Raw genomic sequence first — 19,922 nt, forward strand, 5'->3', positions numbered from 1 at the left:
TCGTATCGATGCCCCGTGCTAACTGAAGAGCTTCGCATCGTGCTTTGAGGACTCCAGAGAGCCGTTTCGGCATAATACCTCCTGTACATATATTGTAAGTACGTAGGAGAATTAATTTTGATAGATTCGTACCGTACTGGCCTGTTTTGAGTGAGTTCTGGCCACACGGCACCCCCCCATTCCCCATGAAAATCATACCGATGTCCAGACGCGTTTTGCTATATGCAATCACGTGTTCGTTTTTTTCTATTTTTTGGAAGTGGATCGTATATTAATCTCTCCTCTTGTAATTCATAATAATAAATTATTTTTTTTGCATAATAAATCCTTAAATATGAATATCTAAAGATTTGTGTGAGGAATTTCCTTAAATCTAAGTATTTACTGAGATACATGTGCTGTACCTACAGTATCTCACTCAATTTTCAAGTTATTAAAAATTCCTCACACAAATCTTTAGATATTCATATTTTATTAATTTTAAAGATTTTTAGTTATTTTTTAATGATGTATTGAGGGAGGAGATACATTTACAAAACTACAAGAAAACTCTCGACATGATGGACGCGTGCCGCCATCACGGCATCTACCGTGGGAATGCACGCGTCGTACCTTAGGATTGCCGACCCCCACAAAGAAGATGAATGGCGATCGACGGATTGAAATGATAAATTGGGAGGGAGTGAAAGTTGAAATTAAACTCGGACTACGTACGGCTGCTCTTGTGTGCGTCCCTCACCCACATGACATTTTCCGAGAAGATACGGATAAGGATGGATAAAAGGAGGGTAAGGAGTTGGACAGGAGGAATGCTTCGAGCTTGCTACACTACTGGTTTACCTGTCGAAAGACAAATATTCAGTGAAAGACTATCTTGCCAAGGATGAGCCGAATCTTGGTTACCTTTCTCGTTGGACTTGTAGCTATCCTGATTGGCTTTTACCAGTTAAGCCTGAGGCCGAAACTTGCTATCCTTGGTGTTGGACGTGAGGTGAGGCCTGTTGGGAATACGCGATGTAAAGTGTATCCTGATGCTCAGGCTTGTGAAAGTAAGTAGTTGGTTAAATTCGCATTATGTTACAAGGAGTGCAAGCTACTGTTTACTATACTGACTTACGTGGATTTTAGAAATTGTGATACATAACCCGACTGGACTAGTGTACATGGCGTGTTCAACACCATCGAGTAGAACACACTGGATCCCAACAACAGATCGGCTCAATGCTATGGGGAAGTCTTCATCAGACTATGTCGCATTCTTCGACCCCTCTACTTCACGTACAACTCGTTTACGCATAGAGGGGTTCAAAGATCCACGTGGGCAAGGACTAAGTGTGCACGGGATGGACGTTGTCCCTTCGAAAGAGAACCCTGGTGAATTGATAATGTATCTCGTTAACCATCGTACACCACTACCACCTAAAGACCCGAAGGTCGATGGTGCGGACTCGGTTGTAGAGGTGTTCCGAACGACTCCCGGGAGTGAGGTGATGCGTCATGTTAGGACGTTCGAGGACCCGGTGATCACTACGCCGAATGACATACTCGCTATTGGGGACGACGATAAAAGCTTTTATTTCACGAATGATCATGGGTTTCGGAAGACCGGACTTGTAAGCCCGCTTTATCTTCCTTCCCCCTTCATCTATTCTATTTCCTATGACTTCTGGCGGGATCTTAGACTAATGAGAACTTTTGATTCTGATTTGATTTGATTTTATCCGAATTTTTGGTTTGGGGAAGTAGGCTAGAAGACTCGCTCTCGATGCGTTCTTCGACCTCGGATGGTCTAACGTTGGATATTGTCACGCTGAGCGGGGGTGTAAAATCGTTATCGATAACCTCGTCTCTGCGAACGGTATTACTCGGGGTAAGGATGGGAGGGTATACGTTACGAGTCCGACGTCCGGGCGCGTATATGTTCTTGATAGGAAGGCGGATAATAGCCTGGTGATCGCAGATGTCATTACGCATAGTAAGTAGCATACATCATTCTCTTTGAGTCAAGTATCTATGCAGGAACAAGTTGATTCTGACTGACTTTTAATTATTACAGGCGGTATGATTGATAACCTCTCGACAGACCAGAACGGTACCATCTGGGGCGCGGGACTCGTGCATATCCTCCACTTTTCTGGACCTCATCATGATAACCCAGAAATCAAGACACCCTCATCCGCATTACGCATAACGGTTAATAACTCTGGCACACCGCGCGAGAAATATAGAGTTGAGAAGGTTCGTTCATTCCCTCCGCTTTTCGATACCTGACCCGATTGATGTTATAATGTTAATAATTCTGATTATGAGTAGGTATTTGAAGACGATGGAGAGTTTGCATCTGGGTCTACGTCTGCTGCATATGACGCGGAGCGCAAGAAGCTGTACTTGCATGGTACGTGTTGCATTGATGTATGCTCGCATCGCTGGTTTAATTGTCTTATATCACCTTCTTTTCAGGAATCGCCTCACCACATTTGACAGTCTGCGATATCTAATTCACTCAACGATAACCACCTTCAATACACTTGCAAGCGCTCTTAATTAATACGATTGTATTGTATAGCATCATCGCCTTATTTGTATGACGTAGAAAGGAATTGTTCATTAAGCCAAGTATGTGCTACATGGACGGAGCGCAACAACAGATAATGATACATTGACATTGATAAAGATCCGTGCGTGTGTGTAGAATGCAATGGAAGTTGAGTGGAGAGCAAAGGAATGGAGAATTATGTATTTGTGAAGGACAAAAAGAAAGGAAAGGAGGCAAACATCCCGGAATTAAAAAGTCACATCTCATGTTTCAATTATACGTCAGCTAAACAATAGTATGGATGTAGTGACAAAACACTCGTTAATAGGAATAAAACAGGAAAAGAAATAGTCCGATTACGATTGTCTACATAGCCTTAGGCGAGAACGGATTTGCGGTTGTAGGGGTTTGTGCGTGTACCATGGATGGATGTGGACCTGAGGGTGGTTGAGGCCAGTTCTCTGGTATTACTCGTGCGTCATCGTCAAATGGCGTCTTGAATGGATTACCACCCGCTGCAGCAGCAGGGGATTTGGGTCCACTGCCAATTTTGGGTAATGGCACTGAGGACGTACGCTTATGTCTCCGTGCGCCATTGGACATCACAAGTGTGTTCTCTGGCAAGAGTGAATCGCGCTGAGGGTGATGAGGGAGAGAAGAGTGGTAATACGACGGAACGCCTGACTGACTGAGCCCAGTCGTAGCAGTACCGGGCATGGGGAAAGCACCAATCGCACTCGGATCATGACTCCCGTTCATCCCAACAAACCCCGAAGGACTAGTAACATTCGCGTTCGCAGCCCGCTGTGTCGGTCTCGGGCTTTGCGGAAGACCACCAAACTTAAGCTTGCCCTTGCCTCTGCCTTTCGGACGCTTTCCAGCAGTGCTCGTAGGATTCGGCAACCAAGGAAGCGTGCGCGGCGGTGCGGGAGAAATAGACCATGCCGAGGGAGGGTTATTCTGCACTCGCACTGTACCAGGGGTAGCTGTGGGTGGTGCCTCGCCAGCAGTCGGAAGTCGATCGCGTGCCACGTTGGCAAATGCTGCGTTTGATAAGCTCGTTCGGATTGTTAAATTTGGACGTTGACGAAGCTGCTTCCCTCCAGAACCATCGCTCGACCGTGTGCTACCACCACCGAGTGAGTCTGCTTCGTCGCTGCTACTACTCTCGACGGAGGATCTACTCCGGAAGGCGTTGGTAAGGCGCCTCATCCATCCAGACTGTTCCTTCGCATCGTCTTCCCCGCTATTCGCTGCAGCGTTCTGCATGCGAACGCGTTCCTCATCGCTGACGAATCGTTCCCGTCCAGCCTTGGAACCAATTGCCGTAAGCTTCCGAGGCTTACTGATCTTTGCGGGAGCTCCGTTAGAACTACCTCCGGTGCTTGAGTCGAGCAAGCTATCCCACGAGCGTTGATGCTGGTGCTCATGTGAGCGCCTAGCAGTCGGCGAACGTAAGTTAACGTTGAGGAACCCTTCAACCTGAGGTGTCTTCTCGTCTAATTTCTTCTCCGTTGAATACGTAGGAGCTTCCTCAGGTTTGTACGGCGTGACGAACGAAGTGAAATCTCGATGCTCGTTGCGGAACTTCCGCCGTTTGCGTGCGTCCCTTGCAGGTTTCACATACGAATGCCACAGGATAATCAATATTGCGATAACAACAACTAAACCCCATAAGCCAATAAAAACGGAGAACATGAGTCGTTCTTTCTTCAGTGAATCGACATAACGGGCGACGAGCTTGCCGACAAGGCCTTGGTTGCCGTCTGAGCCATCGCCAACGGCAGCGTTCGCAATGGGCTTCGAAGCTTCGTTAACGTCGGCTTGCGAGAGTACAAGAGCCGATTCGTTCATGCGTGGAATATCGATGTTAAGGTTGTCGTGCAAAAACGTCAGCGCATTCTCCAGAGCTTCAATCTTAGTGCCAATGATACAACGAACAAATTCCTGGATCGGACTTTCAAGAACGGTACCGTTGAACACTGTAGAAACAGCGTTCTGAACATCCGAGTAGAAGTTGACCAATGTATCATTCAGAGTCGTAGTTGTGCCGTTGACCCATCCGAAGAGTCCATCGTTGATTGTCGTCTGCGTCGTATTGACCTGCGTGTTAATTTGATTCGCGTATGTTGCCGACTGGTTATACATGCTTGCATTGATGGACGTTGCAATCGTATTCGAGAAATCCGAAACGGACGAAGCGACCCGTTCCGAGTACTTCGCTTCAATAGGGTGAACAGCGAGGAGCTGCAATTCGACGGACAAAAGGCCAAGGAAACCGATCAAAAATACAGCAAGTACTGGCGGATGAAACACATAATGGAAGAACCACTGCAAATTAGTGTGCTGAGACGGTGACAACCGCAAGAGGCCAGCTAGTTGGTTGGAAATACGTATCAGAAGTGGATGCTGCTGGCTGCCCGCAAGAACAAGGAGGTTATGGTTCGTCATTCGCAAGCTTGGCGTCTCGCCGTTTTGCACAGCATTGTTCATCGTCGGATCAGTTACCCACGCCTCACGGGTATATTCCAGGTGTTGTTGCAAACAACGCCATTTGTACCATTCAAGAGCGCAGTGGGCTGCAAGCAGCAAGAGTGCAAGCACGACGAGGATGACTATGCCAATCTTCGTGATTTTTATAAGATCACGGCCCAAATCGTCGACAACCGAAGTGTCCATATCACCACAGAAGCTCATAGACTCCTGGTCGGGAACGAACAAGGTCTGAGAATTGAAATCCAAGCCAGCGAACGTGTTGTTGATATCAGCCTTGAGGTCCTCGAAAGGCGTATCGACACTGTATATTAATTAGATTAGACAAACTGCAGCTCTCAAAGGAAATAATATACTTACAAATCCTTGATAGAATCCCTTAGCTGATCCAGAGTCGGTAGCGAAGAATTCAATTGCGTCAGCGACGACTGGATAGAATCTGGCAGTGTCACGTTCTGAAGGGCGCTCAAATCCGGAACGTTGAACTGCGGTGCAGAAATGTCGCCCAACGGGTTCACGTCGTTAATCTTATTTATAGCCGACTGGATGGCAGAATTGATAGACTGGACATCGTTCTGGATTCCAGTTCGGATAGTATTGAATGTGCCAGTCAGCACGTTGTTAATCTAATCAAAGCTGAAGATCAGTGTTCAAGCGCCTGAACATACAATGGCTTACGTCATTAACGGCTTCAATAAGCAACGACAGACCACCGCGCACAACTAATTCAAGGAAGCAGAAAAACGTCGACCGATAGATGTCAATCATGAAGTTAATAATTCCCTCGACTATCGTAAGTGACAACACAAGGGTAGCACGCGCAGCATTCATAGTGCCATTTACTGCGTCCGCGATTTGCTTGTTCGTCCCGATAGCCATGTACCGTGGCAGACTCGCGGCCACGGTAGCCGCCTTTTCTGCTGCAGCACAGCTAGCCAACAAGTTAGCCTTTGCATCAGCAACAGAGTCTTGAGCAGATGCAGATGATATCGCGAGTCGGAATGCTACGAAAAGCACAGAAATAATCGGGTATGCAAGCCAAGTAAGGGAAAGAATATAGGGAAGTGTAAGATAAGGCGTAAGTGTCGTTCCTTCGCGTGCAACTGGTGCTTCATAGATGGGTGGTGGAGACATCCATCTGCGTGTTGTTGGAGAAATTGCGGACATATAGCTCAGTTCGACTGGCCTTGCGGGAAGTGTAAAGGGAGGTCGACCAGCGACGTCAGACCAAGAGAAAGGGAGAAGCGTGATGAAGGGAAGGAAGGGAAAGAAAGACTCTTAGAGACAGAGGGACAGAGAGCAAAAGACTATGCAGGCTGAGGCCCCATTGTCCATAATAAGTTTTTCGTGGCTTATTGTTCATTGTTCTCCAGAAGTCAGAATACAAAAGGCGCTTGTTGCACTAGACTGGATCCGGCCGCCCATAACACAGGGATATTAATTTTGCGGTATTTTCACCCCTCATAGTCGTCGTTTGCTACTCCGTTCGTGAAGAGTTAGAAGCATGTTCTAAGGATGGATTTTACCCTTGATGCGAGGTGGTTGAAGTTCGTTGAGCGGAGAACAAAGATCTGATGAAGGAAGGAGCCAAACAGGCTCAAACAGGCAATCGCGCTCGGTATTTACCGGGCCGGAGTTGTACCGAAAAAAGTGCTCCTTCAATTGTTTAACACCGCCCTCTCTTACACATTGCATCGACGTAGTCATTCTCAGGGCAGACTCTTTCTGGCGGACAAAGCTCTAGGAGCCAGGAGCTACGTGGGAGCCGTTAATTTTACATACGGAAGGAACAATTTTTTTTCACGTTCTTTCATTCACGTTGAGCACGATATGGCCGGCTTGTACGCCAGTTATCTTGTCCATGTGTTTTGCTCGCGACAGTATACGCTCTTTCAGCCAGCTAGCCAGTTTCAAAGCCAAGTATTTCTCATGACGAAGCGACAGAAATGGTCCCATTCGCTGGCTTGCATTTTGTGCATGTTCCGACTCATAAGAGAACACAGGAACAATATTAATGTTCAACGCATAGGAAGCCGTCCTATTAAATGCATTAGCTATACACACATTCCACCCAAGGCATGCAAAGCAGCTGTTAATTTACGCTTCTGGAACGTTCGGACAGCATGGAGTGGGTCCAATGGAAGATGCGACGAGTGAGCTCTGTACATCCCGTTTGGACATCTGGTTTTAAGTTGGCTTGCCATCCAGGGTGAGAGTCTCATCCTCGGTGACAGATGAGGAGGGATGCATTCGTTTATTGGGAAGGTATGTTTTGTTGTTCTTGGGTTATTCGAAGCATTTATTGTACATGGTATGTAAACATTATACTACGCACTCCGGGCATGCTGAGAGAATACACTCATTCATAACTTAGCACTTTCCCGTGCCTGGTGCTCTTTACTTGGTACTGTGGTACACTTATAAGCTGCTCACAAGTGTGCCGTATAGCGTGCTATGATTCAGGCTTGTGAAATTTTGCCAATGCAGACGTTTGAATACCTGTAAACCAGTGATGACAGCAGCTTCACAAACTCCTGGACTTATACTTCTTATACAGGCAGTATATGCCATCCCGTTTCTTGAAGGCCTTGCTCCCAGTAGTGCATTTGGCGATTGCAGTGAGGAGGCACTGACCCGCAGCAGGTTTGGCGAGCAAACTTGACCGATGTCCTACACCAGAGTGAAAGTGCGAGTATTGAAAACCCAGGCGAAATTATTATTAGAGACACAATTTTAGAGACACATGAATTGTAGGGTCTATTACAACACCATTCAAGCACCTATATGTACAAGATTGACCCATCGTTCAGTCCGAATCCCATCCCGCGCTTTCAGCTCCAAAGCTGCTTTTCGAAGGCCACCAGCCGCCCTTTTATACTTAACTTCACCCTTCTCGCAGTCGTTGATATACTCATAAACAACCTTGGTTAATGCGGGCCCATCTGTGTCAAGTAACTCCCACATCGAACCAATCACACTTCGAAAACCAGAAAATTGCATAGCCGCTGCCAGATGAAGGACCTCGTCGTACACTCCTTCGTGATGTTGTTCCGCAGTATGGCAGGCAGAAAGGAACGCAAACTCTGCATTCGGAAGATTCGTTTGAACAATATCCAGCATTGTTAGACCACGGTCCGATAAATTGAATGAAGAGCCAAAAGCCTTTGACTCTAGAAAGCCATGACAAACAAAATGCACCCATCGCGCTTCCTGAATGGCTTTGATCACACTATCGTGAGATGCCTTCTTGCCAAGGAGTAATTTGGTACGCATACCACAATTCCGGACGTTGGAAATTTCCTGTTTAGCTGACCGAAGTAAGGTGTCTCCAATCACAAGTACAGTTGGATCATCTTCATCGCTGTCTGATCGCGCATTGATGAGGGCGGCGAGCGTCGGCGTATACGATGATACATAGTCATCTAACAAGTACTTCCTAGTACCATCCGCATCCTCAAAAGGCCCTGCTGCATGGAACGGAAGCATGGTCAACACGGATGTAGGACACCACCAAATGCGAGAGCCTTTTGCAATTCCAGCTTCTGTAAGTTTATTCACGACGTTAGAGACAACTCTGTCCCATAGCATCTTCATCGCCTTGCGGAGCTTCTCGTCATATTCTAGTGAATCGGCGCCTGACCGTTGGCGCGTTCCTACGAGCTGGTTGCATAGTTCGACGCTATCTTCATAGAACTCACTGTCTAGAGGGATAGTGTCAACTGATAAGTCGACACTGGAGTGGATGATGAGGACATCGGAACGATATCGGCAGTGATTGACGACGATGACCGGTCCCTCCGAAGATGCCTGCCGCAGCACCTCAAATGATTTAGCTCCGAGAAAGCTCTCAAACCCTGGAACTCTCCGGATCTCGTTGATAACCTTCTCTTTCTCATTCGAAAGCTGTCTCTTTAATACCAACAGCTCGTCAAATGATTTCCATTCTCCTTGTGGGTCTATTGCAACCGATTTGGTTCCATCTGCGATTGAACCGGACGTTAATGGGTCATATGATGTCGCGAGATTCTCCAGCCGGCGATTGATATTCCTGAGTCTGTTGACGAGTTCTTTGTTTGTTTCTGCGAGTTGATCCAGAGGGGTCCTAAGACCGCGTAACTGAGACCAAAGTAAGCCCCTTCCTTGCTCAAGTACCTCTATGGCTTGTTCCAATTTATTCTTCTCGATGGCATAGGAAGCTGCCTCCAAAGTCAGTGCTCTGTGGACATTTTTCCCAGTAAGGAAATCGTGTTGTTCGCGGAGCGTTGGACTTATGGTGAGAGCATGCTGAAGAATTAAAATTATCGCTTTATAAGCCGCAAAAGTGGTGTTATGGTCATGCGACCGTGCAAGTTCTGCCCATCGACGCGCTGCAAAAAGGCGCTCCAACGATCCTGAGAATTGATGCGTAGCAGCAAGCTCCAATAATTGAATACAGTCTTCAAACTCGTCCATACTCCATCGGTTCCTGATTCGAGCATATAAATAATTTGCAAGGCTCCTAAGTGATAAAGAACGATCCGGATGGCCTTCAGGGCGAAGCTTGAGGGCGGCTCGTTCCAGCCTGATAGCCTCCTCAAGATCCTCACCCCTTCCATTCTGCTCGTATCGGACACTCAGAGAACTTGCGAGATTGTTGAGAGATAACGAGTGATTTGGATGACCTTCGGGGAGAAGAACGAGGGCAGCTCGGGACAACTCAATAGCCTTCTCAAGTCCCTCAATCCTTCTATGCTGCATGTATTGGGTTCTCAGAGAATTCGCAAGATTGTTGAGAGACATAGAACGGTGAGAATGACCTTCGGGGTGGAGCTCAAGGGCAGCTCGATGCAACTCGATAGCTTCATCAAGATCCTTAACCCCTCCATGCTGCAAATACCGGGTGTTCAGAGAAAGTGCAAGGTTATTGAGCGACATGGGACGACGAGAATGGCCCATAGGGCAAAGCTGCAGGGTTGCTCTGTGTAACTCAATGGCCTCCTCAAGATCCTCATTCCTTCCTTGATGGTCATATCGAGTACTTAGAGAAAGTGCAAGAGTATTGAGAGACAAAGACCGCTCAGGATGGCCTTCGGGGCGAAGCTCGAGGGCAGCTCGTTCCAACTCAATCGTCTTCTCAAGGTCCTCAGTCCTTCCATGTTGCTTGTACCGGGTGTTCAGAGTGAGTGCAAAGCTGTTGAGAGTCATAGAGCGATCAGGATGGCTGCTGGGACAGAGCTCAAGGGCAGCTTGGTGCAGCTCGATCGCCTCCTCGAGATCCCCGCTCCTTCCATGCTGCTCGTAGCGAGTGCTTAGTGAACTTGCAAGGTTGTTAAGAGACGAAGAGCGATCAGGGTGGCCGTTGGGGCGAAGCTCGAGGGCAGCTCTGTGCATCTCGATCGCCTCCTCAATATACTCGTTCCTTCCGTACAGTCTGTATTGCGTGATCAGAGAAACGGCAAGGTTGTTAAGAGACGAAGAACGACCGGGATGGCCTTCGAGGCGAAGCTCTAGAGCAGCTCGTTCTAACTCGATGGCCTCCTCAAGACCTTCAGCGCTCCCAGACTGTTTGTATCTGGTACTCAGAGAACTTGCAAGGTTGTTGAGAGATAAAGAACGATCAGGATGGCCTTTGGGAAGAAGATCGAGTGCGGCTCTGTGTAATTTGATGACCTCCTCAAGGTCTCCAGTACTTCCACACTGCCTATATCGGGTGCTCAGAGAAATTGCAAGGTTGTTAAGAAACGAAGAACGATCAGAACGGTCATCGGGGAGAAGCTCGAGGGCGGCTCTTTGCAGTGCAATAGCTTCTTCCAAATCCTCCCATTGGCCCCATTGCTCGTATCGCGTCGATAGAGAAGTTGCAAGATTATACAACAAATCCGAGCACTCAGGATGCCCTTCAGGACAGAGTTTGAGAGCCGTACGATCATGAGCAATAGACTTTTCGAGTTCTTCACGTTCTCCGGATTGTTCGAAACGTTCCCAATGTACAAGGGCCAGATCTCGATGTATCCAAGGATCACCAAGATCAATGTTATTACTTGGAGGGTCTTGAATTGCGGCACTGCTCGATTCCATCCCGATGCGTACTTTTCTAAGCTCGACATCAATCAGTATACGACTCTTGCAGTGCACTGTACGCATTACCTGTAAATCCTAGTAGTAGAGCCTGTCTTGTGCGCACCTGTGCTATGCGAAACGGAGGCGGGATGTTGTGAATGAGGAAAAGAGATTGGCGCCTGCACCAGACGCACTGGAAATACACAATTTCTAGATCACATGATGCAGAAGAAATCCAAGTACAATAAGGTTATTCATCTACTCTTCTCCCTAGGTACACCATGTCTTTGACTGTTGATTGAATGGACTTTTCCGATCGTTAGCCCCATGAAATGACATTGCAATGACGGCAACAACATAATATCGCCCTAAATACATTCCAGCACAAAAGAGCAAATAGGGACATTCTTGTAAATATTGTGAGAACAAATCCGACTGAGTAACAGCCCACAGATAATAAAAACAATGACACATTTCCACTTAACCAAAACATTAGTGAATAAATACGAGGTGGTAGAACAAACAAAATTCCTTCATATATCTGGAAATCAAGTAGGAAGGTAAATATGGAGCAAACCAGGATTTGTGTCGTCGACTTTAACATCAAAGTGATGCTTCCTATAGAAAAAAGAAAAACGATTAGCACGTCCATGAAGTTAAATACGATGGTTTCTAAAAGTACTTCATCCTATCTATGATCGCGTTCTTCACGACGGAATTGCCTCCAGTAGGATGTCTACCGCGTCCAGTTATCACCGTAAGCCTCGAACCGCCTCTTTGCTGTAAAGCAAGCAGCGCTTCGTCCGTTGCTCGTATTGCTTCGAAGACTTTGAGACGATGTACATCCACCTTGTCCGTTGCGAGTGCTGGAACATACAAATTCAACAATTAAGATGACATGTAACAATAGTTTTTAAAAAGACAAGTTACCTGAGTTGAACAGCCTCTCCGCTTTACTACGCAACCGACGTGCTTGCTCCTCGATGGGCTCCAGCTGACATTTAAGTGCAAATGCTAGTGCATGACGATCATGTTGATGTGCCTCACGCCACTGCTCTCGAAGTTTCTTGCACTGCTCTTCCATCTCATGAGCTCGCTGTTGAACCAACATCGCACGAGAATAACGACCGCTCTTAGATCTTCGCGATTGCATACTCTCATCCGGTGTCGAGGAAGGAGCTACAGAACTCTGATGACTTGCTTTGGAGCGGGCTACCGCTATGGGTGTCTCGTGAGGATCTTCGCTAGGAATTTCGTGCTCGCGTGAATGGCTGCGATGACTCCTGCGGAACCATTCGACGGACGGAGTCTTTGTAACTTCGGCATGACCAGGGGCCACATCGTCGTTGTCCTGAACGTCCAGTCTGATTATGTCGTAATCGATATTACTGCGCGAAGTAGCTCGCGAATGTGACTTGTTCAGTGAAGGACGTCGCGAACTAGCTGAGTTAGAACGAGATCTACCACCACGGAAGTCTGAGGCAGGTGGTTCCAGATGTTCGGGCGGAAATACAAGTAATGGTTCGTCTGATGGTATGATACGACCTCCGTAATCAGTGCTAGAGGACGGAGGAGCAGGGTCAGCAGAATCCCTCCATGCTTTCTTTAGTTTAAAGATGGAGGGTGGTTGTGGATCGCTACTCAACTCTGCATGCGACGTTCGTGATCGTGGTCGTCGTGCTTCCCCGCCACTGTGTTCATATGGCGGAACCGACTCAAGCTCCGGAAAAGAACCAAGGGACTGTGATGGAAATCGCCTGCCCCGATCATGCGCGGAGCTTTCAGTGATGATTTGGCTGCGCCGTCCTTCAGATATGTGACCAGCGTTAGACGTCTCGTACTGAGGCTGCAATTCGTCGTCATCAGCGCGAATAATACGGACATTGATACCTGTCTCAGTTGGTGGAGGTATATAAATCCTCGTGGTCTCGCCTGAGTAGTCGATAACAACTTCTGGAGCTGGCGAGGCTGGTCTCTCACTATGCCTAGAAGCAGACTCCTCGCTTCGGACTGCGCTTGCAGTAAATGCTCTGCCAGCCTCCGGAGGGCTCGTATGATGCATTGAGCTCCTCGATCTCATCGTTGATTGACGATCAGGCGTCCCAGGAACTGACGTGTCGGCGAGCTCCTCCGCTATGAGTTCCGTCAATATTGTTCGTCTCGTAGATGCACGCGATCGCGTCATTCTCGAGCGCATGCCATCATGTGAAGTGAATGGTAGAAAAGTCAGGGGATCATCTGCTGCTTGACTTGGGCTCGGCGTTGGGGCGACGCTCGGTTGCCTTTGCGAAGTTGTATGAATGTGGGAACCACGAGAAGAGGGTACGGCAGAAACCGGACGTGGAGGAATGAAAGGTGTGGGCACAGAGGAATCCTGATCTGTCGCTGCACGATAGACCTCTTGATGGACGATTTCTGATTTCCTGCTAACAGGAGTTTCGGGATGGTCAAGGTTTATAAGAGGGGGAACGTCTTGCGCTTCGGGAGTTCGTGTACGATGAGACAAAGATGGAGTTCTGACCCTATCATCGACAGAGCTTGTCCTCGGCTTTACGGAAGGTGACTTCGCTCGTGCTGTATGGTCAGATGAAGCATCGTTCTTGTAGCTGGACTCTTTCGAGATGTCTATTACAACATCCTCGTTGGTACCACGAAAGGATATGTCTTCGACCTTGGCTGTTGATCTGACAGTAGGCGAAGAGAGTCGAGATAAGGACGAAGGTGCCTCTACATGGATGTTGATGTCTGTGAACCTGGATACTGAAGGTGGAGGAAGCGGGGTCATTGTAGCCAATAGTTCCTGATCTCGTCGTCCCCTAGTACTCTGCGTCTGAGTCGTAATCTGTGTTTGAGTTTCAAAACCAGATAACAAGAGACTCTTGTCGAGATCCGTGCTGACATTCATGGACGCCGACGCGCGCCGAGAAGTCGATTTCGAGGAACGGGCCTTCCGCTGAGCCTCGATCCACTGTGCGGTTGTCATCTTTCGATTCCGAACACTTGGCGAATAATTCTCGTAAATAATCGTCACATCATCCGTGAACTCACTCAGCACATCCAACGAGTCCAAATCATCCTTTATGTCCAGCGCTCTGAGTTTCTTGTTCACGTTCTGGCCCAGATCGTCCCAGAGTGTATGCAACGCCGCCGTGTCCGAGATTAACACACCTAGTACACTGCCCAGCGCGAGCGACGCAAGTCGTGCGGGAGTATGATGGTACAACGCGTCAAAGCAAACGCCAGCGATGATCTCGGTAAGAACCAGCGGTTCGAGTATTTTGTCGGTACGATATGCTGCATATGCGACGATCCCGTCCCAGATGCCCGAAAGCGCCCCTGCGAGCTTGTCGTTTCGAGTACAAAAAGCGTTGATGATGACCCTCAAGGCGACGCCGACGCCGACAGAGAGGGCATGAGGCGTCGACATGTCGCTATGTCTGCTTCAGACCCTCAGAGAGCGACATGTCAGGTCTGAGTTGCAGTGTTGCACGCAGCCGATCAACGCACGGATGCAGGTCACATGAGCATTGAAATGAGGGAGGGAAGGCTAAGGTTGAAGTGATATACTTTGCTCTGAATGAAGCACTTTATCTGCTTGATAAATACGACGTGTGTCTATAATCGAAAAGCAATGTTTCCTCTTGATCACGTCTAGCAGCTATCCATATCTCATCTCATCTTACCTCTTGAGCCTCCTATGCTTCCATCTGTTCCATTCATCTCAGTTTCATCACGAACTTGTGTTGCACTGGTTCTATCTTCTATTGGGTGCAACCATCTCTGGTGTTGGTATACTGCAGTACTAGTACGGGTGTTTTATACGTCTCCCTTTCCCTCGACTGCGTATCAGCATCACGAGTTCCTCAGAAGGCCCTCAGACACTACAGTCACCCATCACAAGCACTTAGCACTCAGTCGAAGCCATCCGACACCCTGCAAATACAGCTCAAGCAAGTATCAGTGTACTCATAAATAAGGACGTTTCAAGCTTATTGAAGCTTATTGCACAGGTTCCGAAGGCGAATGTAACTTTTTGGACTTCACTATAAAAAATCAATGTACCGCCGCGTTGATACTACCGTAAGCATCGCAACAAATATGCCATCACTTCCTTGCGACTACCTCACTTACTAATCATCAATCAGGCCCAACCTATATGAACGTGCTCTGCAGAGGATTATGCCCCCCCCCCCCCAAACGTTGTTGATAGCTATAAGCACTCCTAGTGAGGAAGCTTGACTCCACATGCCTTTGTTAATCCCCGAATACAACTCTGTCCCTCTTCCAGACGAAACAGACCAATCAGATGACACCCTAGATGAAGGTGACGTATCCACCTTAGAGCTCTGCTCGCAGCAGACTTCATCAAACGACACTGCCTCCAACTTGCGTGGCCCTGGCAGGACGCTTGGACGCCTTTACTCACGTGGCGGACGTGCTCTTGAAGCAGTTATTGGACGGGCCGCACATAGAAGTGGATTTGGTCCTAAGGCGGTGGCTTCTCGAATTAGACGTATAGAGCTTAAGAGAATAAGATTTTCAGGAGACAATGAACTCGATAGGGAGAGTCAAGTTCGACGTGTCGTACGATGGACAGTGAAGGACGGAAGCGAAGCAAAGCTTCGTTCGGACTGCCAGAAACTCGCAAAATACGCCACGTGAGTGCTGGCTGGCATTCGACCTACTAAATAATCCTCAAAGAAAGAAATGTGTTCTCTTTCAGCGCAGAGATATGGGAAACGAGATTCGAGGCACTAGTTCAGATCATTCAGGTAGTCACAGCGGAGCCACGTCTACGCGCCTTCTTCAATACACCACCGATCCTGCTCGATTTGAGGGCCGCTGCACAAACATCGAACATCTCAGTACAGGGATCAACACACTGGGAAGACGGACTGAGGAGACATCGAGTGACGAAGGCCCTTGCAAAACAGGCATTCTTTGTCGTTGAGGATAATCCTTTGAATGACATTATCGAAGACTTCCTCCGTATGTTGTTTATACAAGAAGATTCTCAAATACTGGAGCTCGAGAAATGCGATCTGATCGTGGCGGGGCTTCTTGAATACTGCAGGTAACTGCATTTTGTGCTCAATTAACATAAATACAATTAAATCCCACATTTCTTAGCAACCGTCATTATTCATACATAGCGGGATTTCTCAAAACCTATGTAATAGAAGCTACAAGCAAGCTTGCAAACTCCTTACAGACCCGATTTGGGCAATATCGACAAATCACAGATCTTAGTGGGGCCATCGAATTATACCGTGCCGCTCTGCGACTTCTTCCTGACGGCCATCTCGAATGTCTCTCGTTTTTGAAATACCTCGCGAGCTCCCTTCAGACTCGATTCAGACACATGGACAGACTGCAGACCTCGATGAGGCGATTGAGCGTCGTCGTGCTGCCCTGCAACTCTGCCCCGACGGCCATCCCGAACATTGCCAGTCTCTGAATAACCTTGCGAGCTGCCTTCAGACTCGATTCGAACGGTATGGACAGACCGTAGACATTGATGAGGCAATTGAGCGTCATCGTGTAGCCCTGCAACTCTGCCCCGACGGCCATGCCAGACGTTCCTTGTCTCTGAACTACCTTGCGTGTTCCCTTCAGACTCGATTCGAACGGCATGGACAGACTGCAGACATTGATGAGGCGATTTCGCATCATCGTGCTGCTCTGGAACTCTGCCCTGACGGCCATGCCAGACGTTCCTTGTCTCTGAACTACCTTGCGTGTTCCCTTCAAACTCGATTCGAACGGTATGGACAGACTATAGACATTGATGAGGCGATTCTGCATCATCGTGCTGCCCTGGAACTCTGCCCCGACGGCCATGCCAGACGTTCCTTGTCTCTGAACTACCTTGCGTGTTCCCTTCAAACTCGATTCGAACGGTATGGACAGACTATAGACATAGATGAGGCGATTGAGCATTATCGTGCTGCTCTGGAACTTTACCGCGACGGCCATCCCAAACGTCCCGTGTCTCTGAATTACCTTGCAAATTCCTTTCAGACTCGATTCGAACGGCATGGACAGACTGCAGACATTGATGAGGCGATTTCGCATTATCGTGCTGCCATGGAACTTTACCCCGACGGCCATGCCAGACGTTCCTTGTCTCTGAACTACCTTGCATGTTCCCTTCAGACTCGATTCGAACGGTATGGACAGACTGCAGACATAGATGAGGCAATTGTGCATTATCGTGCTGCTCTGGAACTCTGCCCCAACGGCCATCCCAAACGTCCCTCGTCTCTGAATCGCCTTGCAAATTCCCTTCGGACTCGATTCGAACGGTATGGTCAGACTACAGACATAGATGAGGTAATTGTGCATTATCGTACTGCCCTGGAACTCTGTCCCAACGGCCATCCCAAACATCCTGTGTCTCTGATTTACCTTGCAAATTCCTTTCAGACTCGATTCGAACGGTGTGGACAGACTACAGACATTGATGAGGCAATTGGGCATTATCGTGCTGCCCTGGAACTTTGCCCCGACGGCCATCCCAAACGTCCCTCGTCTCTGAATCGCCTTGCAAATTCCCTTTGGACTCGATTCGAACGGTATGGACAGACTGCAGACATTGATGAGGTAATTGTGCATTATCGTGCTGCCCTGCAACTCTGCCCCAACGGCCATCCCGAACGTCCCTCGTCTCTGAATTACCTTGCAAATTCCTTTCAGACTCGATTCGAACGGTATGGACAGACTGCAGACATTGATGAGGCAATTGAGCATTATTGTGCTGCCGTGCAACTCTACCTCGATGACCATCCCAAACGTCCCTCGTCTCTGAATCGCCTTGCAAATTCCCTTTGGACTCGATTCGAACGGTATGGACAGACTGCAGACATTGATGAGGTAATTGTGCATTATCGTGCTGCCCTGCAACTCTGCCCCAACGGCCATCCCGAACGTCCCTCGTCTCTGAATCGCCTTGCAAATTCCCTTCTGACTCGATTCGAACGGTATGGACAGACTACAGACATTGATGAAGCGATTGAGCATTATCGTGCTGCCCTGCAACCTCGCCCCAACGGCCATCTTAAACGTCCCTCGTCTCTGGATCGCCTTGCGAGTTCCCTTCAGACTCGATTCAAACGGTATGGACAGATTACAGACATTGATGAGGCAATTGAGTATTATCGTGCTGCCCTGGAACTTTGCCCCGACGGCCATCCCAGCGTCCCGTATCTCTGAATGCCCTTGCAGTCTCTCTTAGAGCTCGATCCGAGCGGCATGGTCAGACTGCTGACATCGATGAGGCGGTTGAGCACCATTGTTCTACACTGCTGTCTCTCCCCGAGGGCCATCCCGATCACTCCCATTAGTATAATGACCTAAAAGTTCCTTTCAAATTTGTTCTGAATGGTATCAAGAGATGTTTGAGAATCTGGAGGATGAGGCAATCGAGTATCATTGTACTGCCCTGTAACTTGTCTCCAATAGCTGTCCTATTCTTATTTTTATTTTTATTTTTGCTAAATGACCTTGGAAATTCTCTTCTAACACAATTTTAACAAATATGGAGGCACTAGTGGTATAGATTAGGTAATAATAATTCATACATAACATATATAACTACCAGGCTTTGTCTGCAAGTAAGCAGAGCTTTATGTAAACAGGTACCAACAAAGTTTACAACAATATGTGAGGTGTAATTAAAAAATATTTGAGGAATTAGATCAAAATGCTGCCAATTTACTACTAGTTGTATTTCCTGTAACTGCCTAGTATTTTATGAGGTATGTTTACCTTACATTAGTCCATTATATCTTAAGATTATGTATCTAGGTGTCTATTCTGCAAAATTTTATCATCAAGTTGAGTATGAAGAAGTAGAAATGTAGAAATATATATGGGCTCTGTCCAAATGTGCTCTCAGGCTACAACACACATTTAGATAAATTATCTAAGTGTCAGCAACAGTGTAGAGGGGACCCAAAGGCTCAGCAAGGGGACCCAGGCTACAACTATCCTACACAACAGAAATACAGAACACAAGCACTAGAATGTAGTCAGAACTTGTAGAACAGGCAGAGAGAGAGAGTGAGACAAGAGTAGAGTATATAGAGTGAGCCTAAGAGTACAGGACTACCTAGAGTAGACAAGATCAAGACTACAGGACCAGTCTGATCTTGTACACCTATATATACTAAACTACACAAGAGTACTTAGGGAGCATGAGCCACTAAGAATGATAAGCTACAAAGAATGAAAGAAAGGAATGTCAAAGATAAAGGTACAAAGAATGAAGGGATGGACAAAGGGTAAGAGACTATAGAATGATACAAAGAATGAAGGGGTGGTCAAAGGAATGGAATGATGAAGTAAGGAAGGGTAGTAGCAAGAGTTAGCACACATATAGTTCATAGACAGTGCCCCTGAGGGATGGAAGTCCTGAGTTCTAGTACAGAAGGGTGCAGAACCCTCAGAACTGAAGGTATGAGAGTAGAGAACCATAACATCACCCCCCCTCTAAAACCAATCATCCTGATTGGTGAGCATTAGGCTTGGTCAGTAGCTCAGGCATAGGTCAGAACAGTAGGGTTTGGAATTCTGTAAGGCAGAGTTGACACAGAGCACTCAGATGAAGTCAATAGAAGTCTTAGATTGTCTTAGCAGTATGGGTGAGATTCTCAGCAGGTTCCCAAGTGTGTTCTTCAACTAAGTATCCCTTCCAGTAGATAAGGAACTTGAGCTTTCTGTGCACCAGCTTGGCATCTACTATGTACTCTACTTTGTATTCCAGTTCAGAACCAATGAGTTCTAGTAGAGGCAGTAGGGGTCTTTGTTGTAAAGGAAAACCTGGATTGTAGTATCAAGACAGTAGAACCTTGTT

General features: G+C 47.5%; 6 protein-coding genes across 6 annotated transcripts; 3 read left to right on the plus strand and 3 right to left on the minus strand.

Annotated features, from left to right (window-relative positions):
• Positions 1-883: 883 nt before the first annotated feature.
• FOMMEDRAFT_134301 (calcium-dependent phosphotriesterase) lies at positions 884-2,498 on the plus strand (the record flags this gene model as incomplete). The annotated part of the gene is made up of 6 exons (XM_007266847.1): positions 884-1,049; positions 1,129-1,613; positions 1,747-1,975; positions 2,057-2,238; positions 2,314-2,395; positions 2,461-2,498. 6 exons carry the CDS (start codon positions 884-886, stop codon positions 2,496-2,498), a joined length of 1,182 nt encoding a protein of 393 aa, XP_007266909.1.
• Positions 2,499-2,695: 197 nt separating this feature from the next.
• FOMMEDRAFT_20366 (uncharacterized protein) lies at positions 2,696-6,266 on the minus strand. Its single transcript, XM_007266848.1, has 3 exons — positions 5,708-6,266; positions 5,390-5,655; positions 2,696-5,333 (listed from the first exon to the last, which is right to left on the minus strand). Exons 1-3 carry the CDS (start codon positions 6,194-6,196, stop codon positions 2,903-2,905), a joined length of 3,186 nt encoding a protein of 1,061 aa, XP_007266910.1. The 5' UTR covers positions 6,197-6,266; the 3' UTR covers positions 2,696-2,902.
• Positions 6,267-7,801: 1,535 nt separating this feature from the next.
• Positions 7,802-11,086, minus strand: FOMMEDRAFT_86160 (uncharacterized protein; the record flags this gene model as incomplete). Its single annotated transcript, XM_007266849.1, has 1 exon — positions 7,802-11,086. The coding sequence occupies one exon, from the start codon at positions 11,084-11,086 to the stop codon at positions 7,802-7,804; it is 3,285 nt and encodes a 1,094-aa protein (XP_007266911.1).
• A 654-nt stretch (positions 11,087-11,740) lies between these two features.
• FOMMEDRAFT_84592 (uncharacterized protein) lies at positions 11,741-11,953 on the minus strand (the record flags this gene model as incomplete). The annotated part of the gene is made up of 1 exon (XM_007266850.1): positions 11,741-11,953. A coding segment is annotated over one exon (213 nt), but the record flags the coding sequence as incomplete, so codon positions are not given.
• A 3,360-nt stretch (positions 11,954-15,313) lies between these two features.
• On the plus strand, positions 15,314-16,146 carry FOMMEDRAFT_156585 (uncharacterized protein; the record flags this gene model as incomplete). The annotated part of the gene is made up of 2 exons (XM_007266851.1): positions 15,314-15,726; positions 15,792-16,146. The coding sequence occupies 2 exons, from the start codon at positions 15,314-15,316 to the stop codon at positions 16,144-16,146; spliced, it is 768 nt and encodes a 255-aa protein (XP_007266913.1).
• A 229-nt stretch (positions 16,147-16,375) lies between these two features.
• On the plus strand, positions 16,376-18,280 carry FOMMEDRAFT_156586 (TPR-like protein; the record flags this gene model as incomplete). Its single annotated transcript, XM_007266852.1, has 1 exon — positions 16,376-18,280. One exon carries the CDS (start codon positions 16,376-16,378, stop codon positions 18,278-18,280), a length of 1,905 nt encoding a protein of 634 aa, XP_007266914.1.
• Positions 18,281-19,922: the final 1,642 nt, after the last annotated feature.

This window comes from Fomitiporia mediterranea, assembly GCF_000271605.1.
Source record: "Fomitiporia mediterranea MF3/22 unplaced genomic scaffold FOMMEscaffold_6, whole genome shotgun sequence".
Classification (NCBI taxonomy): domain Eukaryota; kingdom Fungi; phylum Basidiomycota; class Agaricomycetes; order Hymenochaetales; family Hymenochaetaceae; genus Fomitiporia; species Fomitiporia mediterranea.

What these genes read in the sequence shown, in the direction of transcription:
- FOMMEDRAFT_20366 (XM_007266848.1), bottom strand. Translation starts at nt 6,196, where the DNA reads ATGTCCGCAATTTCTCCAACAACACGCAGATGGATGTCTCCACCACCC. An exon ending in TTATTGAAGCCGTTAATGAC is followed by an intron (nt 5,656 to 5,707) that starts GTAAGCCATTGT and finishes AGCTTTGATTAG; the next exon opens with ATTAACAACGTGCTGACTGG. An exon ending in AGGGATTCTATCAAGGATTT is followed by an intron (nt 5,334 to 5,389) that starts GTAAGTATATTA and finishes ATTAATATACAG; the next exon opens with TGTCGATACGCCTTTCGAGG.